At 36.1% G+C, this 15554-nt stretch overlaps 1 protein-coding gene and 1 pseudogene across 3 annotated transcripts in view; both read left to right on the top strand.

Moving 5' to 3' along the window:
• The window catches only part of kcnn2 (potassium calcium-activated channel subfamily N member 2), a 38621-nt gene that overhangs the window by 16551 nt on the left and 6516 nt on the right, over positions 1–15554 (top strand). The window contains exons 4-7 of one of the 3 annotated variants that reach the window (XM_039677202.2): positions 577–718; positions 793–903; positions 2520–2647; positions 11597–11605. In XM_039677202.2, the coding sequence (XP_039533136.1) occupies positions 577–718; positions 793–903; positions 2520–2647; positions 11597–11605 (390 nt within the window). Of the gene's footprint in view, positions 1–576; positions 719–792; positions 904–2519; positions 2648–2890; positions 3339–11596; positions 11606–15554 lie in introns of those variants that run through there. The other 2 variants (XM_089126101.1, XM_039677203.2) reach the window with 2 other exon arrangements.
• LOC148969411 (uncharacterized) lies at positions 6416–8293 on the top strand (annotated as a pseudogene).

Here is a 15554-nt window from a genome sequence, read left to right as displayed (position 1 = left end):
TTATCATGTTGTGAATAACATTGATGACCTTTTTAGAATACACACTCACAATTACATATTAATATATATGTACAAAAAATAATTCACAGTTACTTGGTGATTTTTGGAAGTTTTTTTTCATTCTTTCTTATATTAACTATATAATTATCATGAATTCATGTTTCATTATACAATTGTAATAATTCACAGTTACTAGGTGATTTTTACAAACTAAGTGTCTAAGTATCAAAATGTATCATTTCAGTGAGAAAAAAAAGAAACTGTGCCATTTTCTCAAGCTGTTAAACCCTATGGAGTATCACATCTCCTAACCTTTTAAACTGCAGTTAAATAGCTTTGGAAACTAAGTCAATTGTGTCCCAACAGGCTAGATCTCTCAATTAGCCAATTAAGTATTAGCTTACAGCAACACCAGCATGTCCAATACTCTGTAGTGGAGTCAGTCAACACTACTTACGTCTATAATGCCAGATAAATTAGCTACATTTTCATGGCTGATTTATTAACTTACAATTAAGTCAGTCAATGTATAGTAACTGTAGTTGTTTTTCTAATATGTCATTTACAATTTACTAGATACCATGACAATATGGATGTAACCAGCAATTTCCTTGGAGCCATGTGGTTGATCTCAATAACTTTTCTAACGATTGGATATGGAGATATGGTTCCAAATACATACTGTGGGAAAGGGGTGTGTCTCCTCACCGGCATCATGGTGAGTTGCGAATATCTGCGTAACAGAGCTTTTGTTTTTGACTGAGTGTTTAAGGCTGGTGTTTGTCTTGTCAGGGTGCCGGATGCACTGCTTTGGTGGTCGCTGTGGTCGCAAAAAAACTGGAATTAACCAAAGCCGAAAAACATGTACATAACTTTATGATGGACACCCAGCTGACAAAAAGGGTAAGTCTGAAAACCCAAATCTTAGCCTTGTGGCGACTTATGTCACAGTTTATTCTTAATCCCTGCAAACCTGTGAAAATAATATCCAGCTTATGCAAATTGGAAAATAAGATGCATTTATTAAATATAAACAAAATGTGTGAATTAATTTAATGTGACACTCTGCTCAAAATAAACAAATTAACCTTAGTGGTTGGTTTTATAAGCTTTCTGAGAAGAAGATCATCAGGAATAATGTTTGGCCTGACAGAAATGTGGGAAATAGACTGGACCAGTCGAGAAATCGGCTAAATATTCAAATAGCAAAATTTTGAGTTCTCTGGGCCACATTTAAAGATTAGTCAATTAAACTAACAGAGGAGTAATCCTAATGCTGTGCCAATAGAGGGCCACTTTTTGAGCTGCCTTGGAAGTATTTTTCCATGGGAAAAATTATAAGCCACGAACCAAACAAACCAGCTATGAGGTGAATCACAACAATATAAACTTTGTTTTGAAGCAAAAAAGACAAAAGTACAAGACTGCGTACTTTATAACTTTAATGATGGAACAGTCCCATGAAGCATTGCAAATACAGGGAATAGGCTGTGTCCGAAATTTTGAATAAGTAATTACTTCACTAAAAAGTATGCTCCATATAGTATGAATATAATCTAGACACACTACATTCCTCTCGTTGTCATTATTTATCATGTGATCTACCCGCATCAGTTCACTGCCATTCATAAATCCTCTCCCGTGGCCTCATGGGATAGGAAAGTGTTCATGCACACTTCAGAATCTCGCTGGAAGTAGTAGGCCATCCAGGTACGTTTTGCCTACACTTTTATGAGTATTATGAATTTAGACATACTTCTTTTGTTTGTCGCCTACTATATAGTAGGTAAGTATGCGATTTCGGATGCAGCCATAGAGAAACTGACTTGTCATTTGCAGTGCCTCATGGGAGTGGGTGGACGCTAAATAGTTCTTTAAAAGTTCTTCAAAGATAATTTGTTTGTCGTGATTCAGAATCATTGCAGAATTATGGGTAATGTAGTTTTTCTACGTTGAACACATTATTGAAAACAAAAGTTTGAGTAATGTAGGCTGATGGTTTCAACAAGCATATACAATTGATTAAAAACTGTCATGTTAGTTCTATCTTTTTAATGGTTTTTAAAGTCATTGTTAAAAATCAATTCTCTATGGAGAAAACGACTGAAATCTGACTGTGTTACCAAAAGAATTTTTTTTTTTTTTCAAATTGGTTTCCTAAGCAGTCTCCTATCTGCTATATACTGGTAAAACTGATGTTTTTGGTGAACCTTTATGGCGTTTTTTTTTTTTTTGTGTGTTTTTTTTTTTTTTGTGTGAGACATTTTTGCACCTCCTGTCCCATTCACTTGTATTGTTTTAACAAGAGCCGCTAGTTAGCTAAATCTAGTGATTTAGCTTGCAAGCAGCTAGTTAGCTTGTTTGATTGCTAGTAAGTTAAATATTCCAGTTGAAATCCCAGGTTTACTCTACACTAAAACATATTATGCAAACCAAGTAAGTCACGTTCAAACACCAGGGCCCAGGAAGCCTCAGCAGAACCGTGTGATAAATGCTACTATGCTAACTCTCTCCCACAGGTGAAAAACACAGCTGCTAATGTTCTCAGGGAGACGTGGCTCATTTATAAAAACACCAAGCTGGTGAGGAAGATGGACCACGCCAAAGTCAGGAAACACCAACGCAAGTTCCTTCAAGCCATTCACCAGTAAGTCAGACCTCTGTAGAGCCTTGAGGACTTCTCACAGTCTCTGTTTTTTTAGTGAGAGTTAAACGGTTCCAGCTCTGAATTGTTTGACACCTGTAGCCCAGTGTAGGAGCCGCTGATAATGGATTGTTAATGGATTTTTGTCCTGTTTGAATGGGTAAATGCATTTGTACCGTGTCTATTTAGCTAATGTGAGATATTTAGTATCGCTCGTTGTATTGATGCTCTGCTCTTCCATTATAGAGTTAATTCAGCCCTCGGTAAGGCACTAGTAAGGACACTTGCTTTTCCCCCCATCAGTCTCACTCTTGGTATTTATGAGCCAGCTAAAAGTGGATGTAAGTGCCCTGTAAATGTCACACTCATCCAGTGACTGATTATTTGGCATACACAAAAGGGAAAATGGTAATATAAAACCACCTCATTTCAGCTGAAACCTTCTTGGTTTGTAGTTTCTTCACTATGTTTTACTTTCAGCAACTTTCAGAGATACTGGCTTGAAATTGTGGCCTTTAAAGTTGGGTTATAAAGCACTTTACCATGAGTCTTTACCACAGCAACCCTCTTTTCTCAGAAATACAATTTGAAACATTAAAGGAAACATTACAAATCTTGTATTATGAGCGTCCACCAAAGCTGAAATATCCATTAATAGTAACTGAGACTTCAGCATTCTGAATTAACTTCTATCTTTTACATGTACATATCACCCCCCCCCCCCCCCCCCCCCCCCCCCCAACATGCACACACACACACACCAACAATTCTACTACACTCTAAAAAATGCTGGGTTGTTTTAACCCAATTTTGGGTCAAATATGGACAAACCCAAAATGCTGGGTTAAAAATGTAATGTAAAAATTTAACCCAACGGCTGGGTTAGTCCATATTTGACCCAAAGTTGGGTTAAAACAACCCAGCATTTTTTAGAGTGTATCTTTGTTTTTAATTAGAGTAGGTTATGTTAAACGTCTGTATATATATAAAGGATTGTTTTATTCAAATGAGTAAACATAGTAGAAATGCAATTGAAATGCAAAGTTTAAACAAGTCTCTTATGCTTACCAAGACTGCATTTATTTGATCAAATTTCAAGAATATTGTAAACTATTTTTACCCTTTAAAAGAACAGTTTTCTATTTGAATATATTTAAAAATGTAATTTATTCCTGTGTTCAAGCTGTATTTTCAGCATTATTACTTCAGTCTTCAGCGTCACATGATATTTTAGATGATTTTCTGCTTTTTATGAAAACTGTGATGTAATTTTTTCCTATTTTTTCAATAGCACAGTATTATTTGAAATAGAAATCTTTTGCAACATCACGTCTTTACTGTCACTTTTGATCAATTTCATGCATCCTTGCAGAATAAAATTGTTATTTTTAATCTTACTGACCCCAAATTACTTACTCTAAAAGTAATCTTTAAAAAAGCAAAAAATGTATAATGCTGTTAAATGTAACCTTTAGCGAATCTCAAAGTGAATATCTATTTTTTTATATAGTACAGTACATTATAGCATTTAATTCATTTAGTCAAAATAGTGTGTAATCTAATATCAGCCATGATATTAACTATCGACCACGATTATCACCTTCGCTCTATTAGACAGAATTTCATTATCTCATTCACTAATTATTGTTGTTACTAATACGTTTATGCAAGGTTCTAAAAGGTACAGAACCAATGATCAATTGTCAAAGGGTTAGTTCACCGAAAAATTAAAAATTTGTTAGTAATTACTCACTCTCATGTTGTTCCAACCCCGTAAGACTTTAGTTCATCTTCGGAACACAAATGAAGATATTTTTGATGAAATCTGAGAGCTGAATCACTCCTTCATCGGCTTCTATGTAATTTCAATCTGCTGGCCCAGAAAAGTTAGTAAAGACATTAGTCCAAGTGACTACAGGGGCTCAACCTTAAAGGGATAGTTCATTTCAAAATGAAAATTTTGTCATCATTTATTCACCCTCAAGATGTTTCAAACCTGCTTGAATTTCTTTCTTCTGCTTAACACAAAGGAAGATATTTGGAAGAATGTCAGTAAACAGTTAGACCCATTGACTTCCATAGTATTTTTTTTCCTACTATGGAAGTCAATGGGTCCACTTAACTGTTTGGTTCCTGACATTCTTCAAAATATCTTCCTTTGTGTTCAGCAGAAGAAATTCACACAGGTTTGAAACAACTTGAGGGTATATGATGACAGAATTTTCATTCTGAAGTGAACTATTCCTTTAAGTTTATCAAGCAACGAGAATACTTGTAACCAAAATAACGACTATTTATTTTCTTCTGAAAAGATTGATAGACTTAAGGTTGAGCCACTGTAATGTCTAAGACTATTTTAACAATGTCTTTACTCACTTTTCTGGGCAGGCAGATGAAATTACCTAGCAACCTATGAAGAAGTGAGACAGCTCTCAGATTTCATCAAAAATATCTTAATATGTGTTCTGAAGATGAAAAAAAGTCTTATGGGGTTGGAACAAGAAAAATCTTTTTCAGAAGTATATCATAATTCAAAAAGTGCTTTACCAAAACCTGTGAAAGGGTTGAAATGATCAGGAGACACTCTTCAACAAGACCTAAGGAAATACTGTAATTGAACTGAGCTGAATTTGTGTTTATCTCAAAGCAACAGTATCAAAGCAGTGAATGGCTTTGAAGTCCATGGCTAGCGCTGTTATTGTGGGCCGTGTAAGCTAATATTGAATAAGGAGCATCTCTAAAGCAACTGGAAACCATGACGGATGTGGAGAGCACATCCTATCGTCCTTTACTCCTGTTTCACTATTCATGAAGGTGTCAAGGGACAAGTTTCGCCGCCTTTCATTTTAGGGTTCTGTCAGACTGTCTTCCTTTCTCTCTTTTCTCTCCTCATTTAAACTTTATTCATCACTCTGTCCTACTTTTCATCTTCTCTATGATGTTAGCGTTGTGACCAGTTTAATGCTATCTATAAAGTAAACATTACAATTTTTCAGTGATAAGATTTATTTGTCCTGTTAAGCTTTGAAATGTGTTTTCGCCATTTTGAGATTGAGGGGAAACGTTTCACGCATTTAGATGAGAGTATTGAATCCCTTTTGTTTGTTTTGTCTCGCACTGGTCTTTATAATTAGCTAAATCAACTATGATGCTCATAAAGACAAATATTCTTTATTGAAATATGTCCTTTCCGCATAATTAGCTAAATCGGAAAAACTGAATGTAAAAGGCAAACTGTGCTTAAATAACAACACTGAAATAAGACTGCACTGTTTATCTTCCAATCTGTTTAAGCCGGTTCACACAGCTGAAAACTGTTAAAAACGCAAGACAGTGAGTGGCATGAAAAAAAGCACAAGGTCTAGAAATATATTTTTAAAAAGTTGAACTTCTTTTAACTTTATTGCCGGATTTTTTTAGAATGGCTTGTCATGCATGACATGCTGCAAAAGACACGAGCACAACCTTAAAGACATTCGTCTAGCGCGTTTAGAAAACAATTGGAAAGTAGCACAGTGGAATGGAAAAATGCATTCTGTGAACGGCCCCTTTATTTGTCTGTCTGTCTGTCTTTCTGTATGTCTATCTATTTGTTTGTCTATCTATCTACCTGTCTATCTATCTGTCTGTCTGTCTATATCTGTTTGTTTGTCTGTCTGTCTATCTGTATCTTTGTCTGTCTGCCTGTCTTTCTGCCTGTCTGTTTGTCTATCTGTCTATCTATCTTTTTGTCTGTCTGTCTATCTGTCTGTCTATCTATCTATCTATCTATCTCCCTGTCTATTTGTCTGTATCTATTTGTCTGTCTGTCTATCTGTTTGTTTGTCTGTCTGTCTGTCTGTCTGTCTATCTGTTTGTTTGTCCGTCTATCTGTCTGTCTGTCTATTTTTCTATTTGTTGTTTGTTTGTTTGTCTGTCTGTCTGTCTGTCTGTGTATGTTTGTTTGTCTATCTATTTGTCTGTCTATATGTCTGTCTATCTGACTGTCTGTTTGTCTGTCTGTCTGTTTGTCTGGGTCTGTTTATCCATTTTTTGTTTGTCTGTCCATCTTTCTGTCTTTCTGTGTGTCTATCTAGTTGTCTGTCTGTCTGTCTCTCTTTCTGTCTGTCTATCTGTCTGTCTGGGTCTGTTTGTTTGTCTGTCTATTTGTCTGACTGACTGTCTTTCTGTTTGTCTATCTGTCTGTTAGTCAATTTATTTGTTTGTCTGTCTGTCTGTTTGTCTATTTGTCTGTCTATATCCATCTGTTTGTCTGTCTGTTTGTCTATCTGTTTCTTTGTCTGTCTGTCTGTCTTTCTGTATGTTTGTCTGTCTGTTTGTCTGTCTTTCTGTCTATCTATCTGTTTGTCTGTCTATCTATCTACCTGTCTGTCTATCTATCTGTCTGTCTGTCTATATCTGTTTGTTTGTCTGTTTGTCTGTCTGTCTATCTGTATCTTTGTCTGCCTGTCTTTCTGCCTGTCTGTTTGTGTATCTGCCTGTCTTTCTGCCTGTCTGTTTGTGTATCTGTCTATCTATCTTTTTGTCTATCTATCTATCCATCTATCTATCTATCTATCTATCTATCTATCTATCTATCTATCTATCTATCTATCTATCTATCTATCTATCTATCTATTTGTCTGTATCTGTTTGTTTGTTTGTCTGTCTGTCTATCTATTTGTATGTCCGTCTATTTTTCTATTTGTTGTTTGTCTGTCTGTCTGTCTGTCTGGGTATGTTTGTTTGTCTGTCTATCTATTTGTCTGTCTGTATGTCTGTCTATCTGACTGTCTTTCTGCCTGTCTGTCTGTCTGTCTGGGTCTGTTTATCCATTTTTTGTTTGTCTGTCCATCTTTCTGTCTTTCTGTGTGTCTATCTAGTTGTCTGTCTGTCTCTCTGTCTGTCTGGGTCTGTTTGTTTGTCTGTCTATTTGTCTGACTGTCTTTCTGTTTGTCTATCTGTCTATTTGTTTGTGTGTCTGTCTGTCTGTCTGTCTGTTTGTCTGTCTATATCCATCTGTTTGTCTGTCTGTTTGTTAGTTTGTCTGTCTGTCTGTCTATCTGTTTGTCTATCTGTCTGTTTATTTGTCTGTTTGTCTATCTGTCTTTTTGTCTGTCTGTCTGTCTATATATCTATCTATCCCCCCCACACAAACAAAAATACACATCTATTATTTCAGCCCACACTTCTTCTGCTGCCAAGAACCAGGTCTAAACTAGAATGTCCCATCAACCACCTAGTAACAAGCCAGAACCTCTAGCGACTCCCCAGATACCACATAGAAGACTTAGCAACCACCAGCTAGCCGTTAGCAACCACTGCAAATCACCTTGGTTCATTATGTTAAGTTGATGGTAGAGACAATGTATTCAAACTTCTGATTTGTCTGCTCTTCTTCACTCTTGCCACGGGATGGAATTAGACGCCGTCAGGCTGTGGTTTGCGTGATACATCACAACTAATAACGCTGAGGGTAATGTCACAACAATGTTCTGGCTCTTTTTATAGGTGCATGCATAGCTGAAAGAAAACAGGCTGAGATTGCTTGGAGGAGAGATGTTGGGAATACAGGCGAGCAGGCTAATGTTCAGCCAGCGCACATAAACCACAGGCTACTGCTCACACATGACACCACAGATTAATGGTCAATTCGCTCCCGGCTCTTTGCAAAACCATTAGTGTGTGCTCCTGTGTTTTTATGGTTGTATATGAGTTCACATGCTTTCATTTAGACTATATGTGAGCATCAATACGGCCGTTCAGATGTGTGCACACTCATCTTAACAGACCATGGTGGTATTCTATCTTCTACTTTAATTCGCTTCCCTTTTTCTGTTCAGTGTCCTTTATATTTGAAGACCACCTGGCCCCATTCCAAACGCATAAAGACAGGAAACTGCTATTGCAGGCCAAATCTAAAACTTCCCAGTTGGCCCTGTCTGCACTAATAGCTTCGCCGTGTGTCCTTTAACATGGAAATCATGCCGTTTTGCATAATGAGGACGACAAGGATCGATTTCCACAGATCGAAGCCGTTCTTATCATGCATCAGTACTAGGCGAGCGAGTCTAGCATAGCGCTGAAATTATCTTCAGGCCATCTTCGTGTCCTACACATGCCAGGACCACACAGGAAATAAGGAGTACATCTTGTTTTTGGAGGTCTGTTTGTCCTTTGCTGTGGAAACAGGTGGCGAGCTGCGATAAGCAAATGCGCTGCTGATGGCACGTCACAAAGAAGGTTGCTAACGTTGGCTTTGAGGACGAGGAGAGAACGTCCACGTATGCGCATGCAGAGCGTGAGGAGAGGGGCGGGTGGTTGCGTGGGTGGTGCCAGCTGTAAAATCCCATGCACCGCCTGCTGTGCCTCCAACCCCCCGCTTTAATCAACAGTGGGGTCTGTAGGATCAGCACACTTGGGCCAGGGAGTTGCTAGCTAAATGAGCGGCACAAGACTCCCACACAGCACATCTGCTGCTATGATGGAGGTCAGGAGCAATCTGACATGCTCTAGTAATAAGCTGCTGGTTTTTAAAGTGTCTTTTTATCAAAGATGGTGTTAAAATATTTACTTTATTGTTTAAGATAATGGTTGAGTGTCCAAAGAGTACAAATGTTACGGATTTGTGGTGATGAGTTTGGGGCGGAAGGGGCCATTCACACTAGAGCCAGACCGATATATCGGCAGACCGATATTATCGGCCGATATTAGGCATTTTCCAAACTATCGGTATCGGCAGTTATAATGGCCGATAAATGAATATTTCAAAAATAAAATAAAAACGGACGAAACATGCTTGAACCATGTCATGAGTGTTGGAGTTGTATAGTTTGTCCACCAGAGGGCACTGTACACCGTTCCTGTTGGCAACACTCGTTGAGTTGGGCACGATACATACATTGCTTGAATAACAATTAAAAGAACATCCCCATCAGTTCTCTTAACTTAAATAAGCATTACAAAATTTGTGACTATTATGTCCAGTTTAAAAAAAATAAATAAATAAAATATCGGCGATATATCGGAATATTGGATTTTAAAACCCAAAAATATTTTTATCGGTATCGGACTTCAAAATCTTTTATCGGTTGGGCTCTAATTCACACAAAACATGCAGGGTAGGGAAATGAAGAAAAAAAAGCACAGTCTAGAGGCGCATTTTTTAAAAGTTGAACTTTGAACTTTAGAACATAGAAAAACCATGGAAAAGTCATGCAAGGGAATCGCTGCTTTTAATTAGCTCCTAGCTAAAGTCATTTTCAAAATAGTTTTTCCAGATATTTTAACAGTGTAATGCTATGAATGCTATGCTTTTGTCACAATGTCATTTTACAACGTCTTTCTTTTAATGTCCTGTTAATTGCTGTTGTTTGTTACGAATCACTTGGGGTACGTTTACACGGCAACAATGTACCAAAAAACTGAAACGTTTTTCGCTTACAGACGACAAAGTTGTCAAAATGATGGTTCACACAGATCTGTGTAAACGTTGTATTATTCATGCCAGGCCAGTAGATGGCGATGTGATGGAAATGGCAAATGTTGTTAAAAAAATCTCATAATTTGCTAAAAAGGTTTTACGCTCGCTTGAAATGTTTTTTGACTTGTGCGAAGATTGAAACGCATTTGCCTGATAAATTCGGACGTAGCGAACATTAAACCCACGTGACTAATCGGTTGTGTCTGTTGATAGTGTTTTATTTACTGTTGGTTACTAGGTTACCAGTGTTGGGAAAGTTCACTTTCTACATGAACTAGTTGAAAGTTCAGTTCACACATTTTAAAATGAATTAGTTCTGTTCATAGTTTGATTTTTCCCATCCTCACCGACCCTCTTCATAAAATCTGTTTAAACGATCATACGACACCTCCTTGCTCGCTGCTTTGTCGACGGCGGCAGTGGTGCAACACTGGTGTCTTGTGTTGCCAGATTTGGTGTTTTTTCGCTACATACAGTAGTAAGGCCTGTTTCGCCTGGAAGGCTCTATAGAAATCTGTACGAAGTCAAACTGAGAGATGGTGTGTTCACATACACCAGAATGAATGCGTTCACAGTAATGTTCATCAGGCAGTAATACAGTACATTCAGTTCACGTTCGCCCAAAATATGAACGCGTTCATTGTAGGTTACCAATAACACCATTGTCAACTCGAACAACTTGATGAAACCGCACCTATTTTGCATTTGTTTGTTTGTTTTTTTGTTTGTTTTTTGTGATTTTTGAAAAGAGTTGCTTCATTTTTGGATGTCAAGGTTTTGTAGTTAACACAGAGACAATAACGGTATTGTTTTCAAAAACTTGCACTTTGAAACCTGTTTTCAAAAGTTTGCGTTTTTAGGTCCCCAAAACACTGCTGTTGACGTGTAAATGAACGGCCAAAACACACACAAAAATCATTTTTTAGTTGAAAACAGGTTTTAGAGTAAATTTGTTTAATGACATGTGAGTTTTTATAGAAATATGGATAAAAGATGGAAAATTGCTGCATGTGTTAATGTGAAATGTGGTAAATTTACACACAAAAAAAGTGATTTAATGGGGTTTTATGGTTGAAAGTATTGTAGTTGTCTTTTAATAATTTAGTAGCTAACAATTATTATTATTATGAGTAGTTTGTAGTTTGGTAAGTTTAACAATGGCAATCGGGGGACGGATCAGAAGGGAATGTTTGTGGAATCTTGTAAGGAAAAACGCTCTTATTTTCGCCAATATAGTTTGGGGCCGCTAGTGCGAAAATGATAATGCAGAAAAAGGCAAGTAGGATGGACGATTGTGGATGATGTGCTGAAAGGACTTGTGTTGGGATTTTGGGGACGTCAATATAAAAGTGTATCACCTGATGACTGTGTTGATGGAGATTGCTGGCAGATCTGAACACAATAATCATGCCACATTTTAACTGTTGTGATAATTCATTTGTCTATTTTATGTTTCCTTTTTTCCTGTTTGTGTCAACACAATGCAATAGAGCTCGAAAGTAAGTCTTCGCCTCACTTAGATACAGATCTGTTGTGTGCATGCAAATGAGAGCTTGTATTTCTATCAGATGAACTGAGAAGAAAACAAAATGTGCACGCCCTCGTTTGATAAGTGAAATTCATTCTCTAAAAAAAGTAAAAGATTTAATAATGCCTGATGCACTTCAAAAATATTTGTACATATATTTTTGAAGTGCATTAGGCATTATTAAATCTTTTACTTGCACATACTTTGAAAATAATTTGGATTATTTTTCGATTATATGGATTACTTATATTTGGATTAAGCCACTATTAGACACAGTTAAGGACAATTTTTTTAACTTTTATTTACGACAGTTGCTAATTAGCAGGATCGTATTAAAACCTGGCCAGGTTTTTTCTCTAAAATATTTTTTTTTTAAACTATCATTTATATATTGTTTTAAATAGCCTATTTTTAGGACCATATTTTTTTTTTTACATGTCAATATTTACTACATATTTTTACACAAAAAATGTCATTCTTATAAATATATATTAGTAAAATTATGAAATTATGTATAATATATATATATATATATATATATATATATATATAAAATGCCACAATGCAATATAGCTTAATGGTCCTACAAAAAATATATATTTAAATATATATAAATATATATATTTTTTTAAATATATTTTATTTTTTATTTTGGGCTGAAATGTGACCTGGCATTTTAGGCATTTCTCAGCTGGTCTGCCCTAAAACTAGAGCTGACAAACAAAAACTAAACCAGCCTACATTGCCATTTTATTCAATGAATTCCAGTTATCAATGATAGAGGGTGTTTTCTTTCCATTCTTGCATGAATGTGATTATTTGGGACCTTTAATCAGACAGCCGCTGATTAAAACTGAAACTTGACTTTGCTTCCATGAGTCGAAAGATGACTGTTCCTGAAATGTTTCATTTGCATCCGGTTTCTCAAACCTGTTTTACGACTTTAAGCATCTTTGGGCTCATGGAATCTGGAAACATTTGTCTCAGCATATCCCACCCTCCTCCTCCTCCTCCTCTTCCTCCTTCAAACCCCTTCATTTCCCAGTTGGATGACCAATAACTGTGCAGATGTTAGTGAGTCATAATGTGGATCGGCCGGCTGCTGAATTTTGCCAGTCCTAATTCAAACTCTGAATTATTTTGTGAAGCCTATGCAGCGAGACAAACGGGCATGAAGTTTGCTTCATCTGCACGACACTGCTATGCACGATTGCATTCGTTCACTGCAGCCCAGAGCAGCATGTGGTGAATCAGACTGACTGCAAGAAAACACACACAGCGAGAAAGACACAGAACCAGCTCAATGTCTTGGTGTGGGATCGTACGAGCGAACAAGAGACTCTCAGACGCGAAGGTCAGCGGGTGCCGGAGGGATCCTCTGGATGACTTTTATCCCAAAATGCTCTGCTCCCTTTGCCCCAGCAGGAGCTAATGTTCAGCACACACCCGTCTCAGTGACCCGAAAGAGCCTCATGAATGAAACTGGGTTCAGGTACAGCACGCAGGCGACCGCTTTTCTTTAACCCGTGATGTCAAAAGCGGATGCTTGCCAAATGCATTAGCACAATAGACGTAGAAGTGATGCAAAGCCCTCCAAAATAAATTAGATTTAGTTGTGTATGCTTTGAAAAGCTTTTCATGTCAAATGTAGTTGCTCTCTCTTTAAACGACATCGGTCATCCGACTGGAAAATGAGCGTAATGGAGCCATTTTCTCGAGACATAGGCCTTACAATATTTCAACATTTGGAATTAAAAAGCAATTATGGAATTAAAAAGCAATTGTGTACATGAAGTGCCTGGATTCCCAATGCTGTGGGAATGTCCCAGTCATATTTCACCACAAAAAAACAAAAAGTTTACTTAAAGAAAATTCTAATTATTTTAGGACCTTTAATATTGTGACATTATTTTCATAACAGGCATTGCCGTTTAAAATGGTGGTGTTTATTGACTTTATGCTGATTAATATAAAATAAAAATGTGTATTATTTATTTTTTCACCTAAACTATATTAGATGTGTATTATTTTAAAGTAAATTAAACAAATAAATATTTTATGCTGATTTAAACAGAAAACAGTCATTGTATAACTAAATTTTGTGCTGGTTTATATTATATATATTTTTAATGTGAAGCAAATTAAACATTTTTTTTTTACTGTAAATTGATTGTTTACATCAGCTATTTTATATTTTAAAATATTCTAATATAATATAAATATTTATATGTGAATACAAAAAGTGTTTATGGTTATAATGGGAAATTTACACACACACATGAAACAAGGGGATGTACAGTTGTACACACAAATTGTGTTCTTTTTCACACAAATTGTTTTATATTATAAAACATTTGAATTCCACACAAATTAAACAAAATATAGACAATTATTGCCTTTTATCACTGTAACTTTGCATTACTTAATAACATTCTAATGAGTCTAAATGTAAATTATTCATATATTTTATATAAATACTAGGGCTGTGAAACGATTAATCGCATCCAAAATAAATTTTTGTGTTTACATAATATTTGTGTGTGTAGTGTGTATAATTATTTTGTATATATAAATACTCACACATGCATGTATACACTCTTAAAATGCTGGGTTGTTTTAACCAAATTTTGGGTCAAATATGGACAAACCCAGCCATTGGGTTACATTGTTAAATTACATTTTAACCCTATGGCTGGGTTTGTCCATATTTGACCCAAAATCGGATTAAAACAACCCAGCATTTCTTAGAGTGTATATTTAAGAAATATTTGCATGTATATACTTTATATATATTTTTATACAAAATTAATATTGTACATAAATATAAATATTTGATATATTAATAACACATTTTTCTTAAATATATACATGCATGTGTGTATTTATATATACAAAATAATTATACACACTACACACACATATATTATGTAAACACAAACTTTTATTTTGCATGCGATTATTCACGATTAATTGTTTCACAGCCCTAAAAAATACTTTTTATTTAAATAACACTTTTGTGTTTTTCTCATTATTCTCTCTATATTTTTCCCATTTTATATATATATAAAGTAAATTTAAGTAGTCTTAAAGAGAACTTTAGGGTAAAAAGTGATGAAAATGTCAATCCAATCAATGTTAATGGTCCTAAAAACAGGGATAATTTCCTGTATACAAAATATAATTCCTTGTTTATTCTTTTGTGTTATTCTTAAGCGGTAAAATCTGATCTGGCCTTGTTCTTGTGTGATTCATCCAGTAATCTTTGGCCAGACCTCCGGACATGTGTTTCTGTTGTTCTGCTGGGTGATGCTTGATTTGCGCCCTCCAGTGGTTGGCAGCAGAACTGCAGCCTTTGTGTTAGTATACACCACCCTCTTAATGCTGCTCTCCTGGGCGAAAAGTGCTACATCTGGGCCAAACACCTTCCAGTCCCCAGAGGCCTCCCTTATTCTCTCCTCTCTGATCTGATCACAGATTAATTAGAGAGTTTAACCCAGAGCTCAATGCGCCAGCCTCCACAATGAATTGCGAAACTGTTGCTCTTTCTCAGCAATGATTACAAATATCTCCAGCAGTGATTCAATCCCTTTCCCCCAGAACGGAGTACAGCTTGCTTGTGTTTCTCCCTTGTGAGTGCGGAAACATGCCGCAAACCACAGTTTATGTGTGTTATGCCCTTGAACGAGAACGAGAGAAGAAAGCACTTAATGTATAGTGAAGATAAGTGGCTCCTATGAAACCTAATTAAATGGAGAGGATGAATAATTAATGCTAGTGGTATGGGTTTGAGTGAGAGGGTTTGTCTACAAAGCTGTGTGATATAGTGTTCAGTTCTTAGAGACTATTTATCTCCGCTTCCTTACAGTTCACATTGATCAGTTTATAATATAGTCAAACCAGTATTCAACAGGATTCATAGT

The sequence above is a fragment of the Pimephales promelas genome, chromosome 23, assembly GCF_988280905.1.
Source record: "Pimephales promelas chromosome 23, fPimPro1.hap1.1, whole genome shotgun sequence".
NCBI classification, from domain to species: domain Eukaryota; kingdom Metazoa; phylum Chordata; class Actinopteri; order Cypriniformes; family Leuciscidae; genus Pimephales; species Pimephales promelas.
The sequence above is the reverse complement of the archived record's forward strand: the minus strand, read 5'-3'. Positions and strand labels throughout refer to the sequence as shown.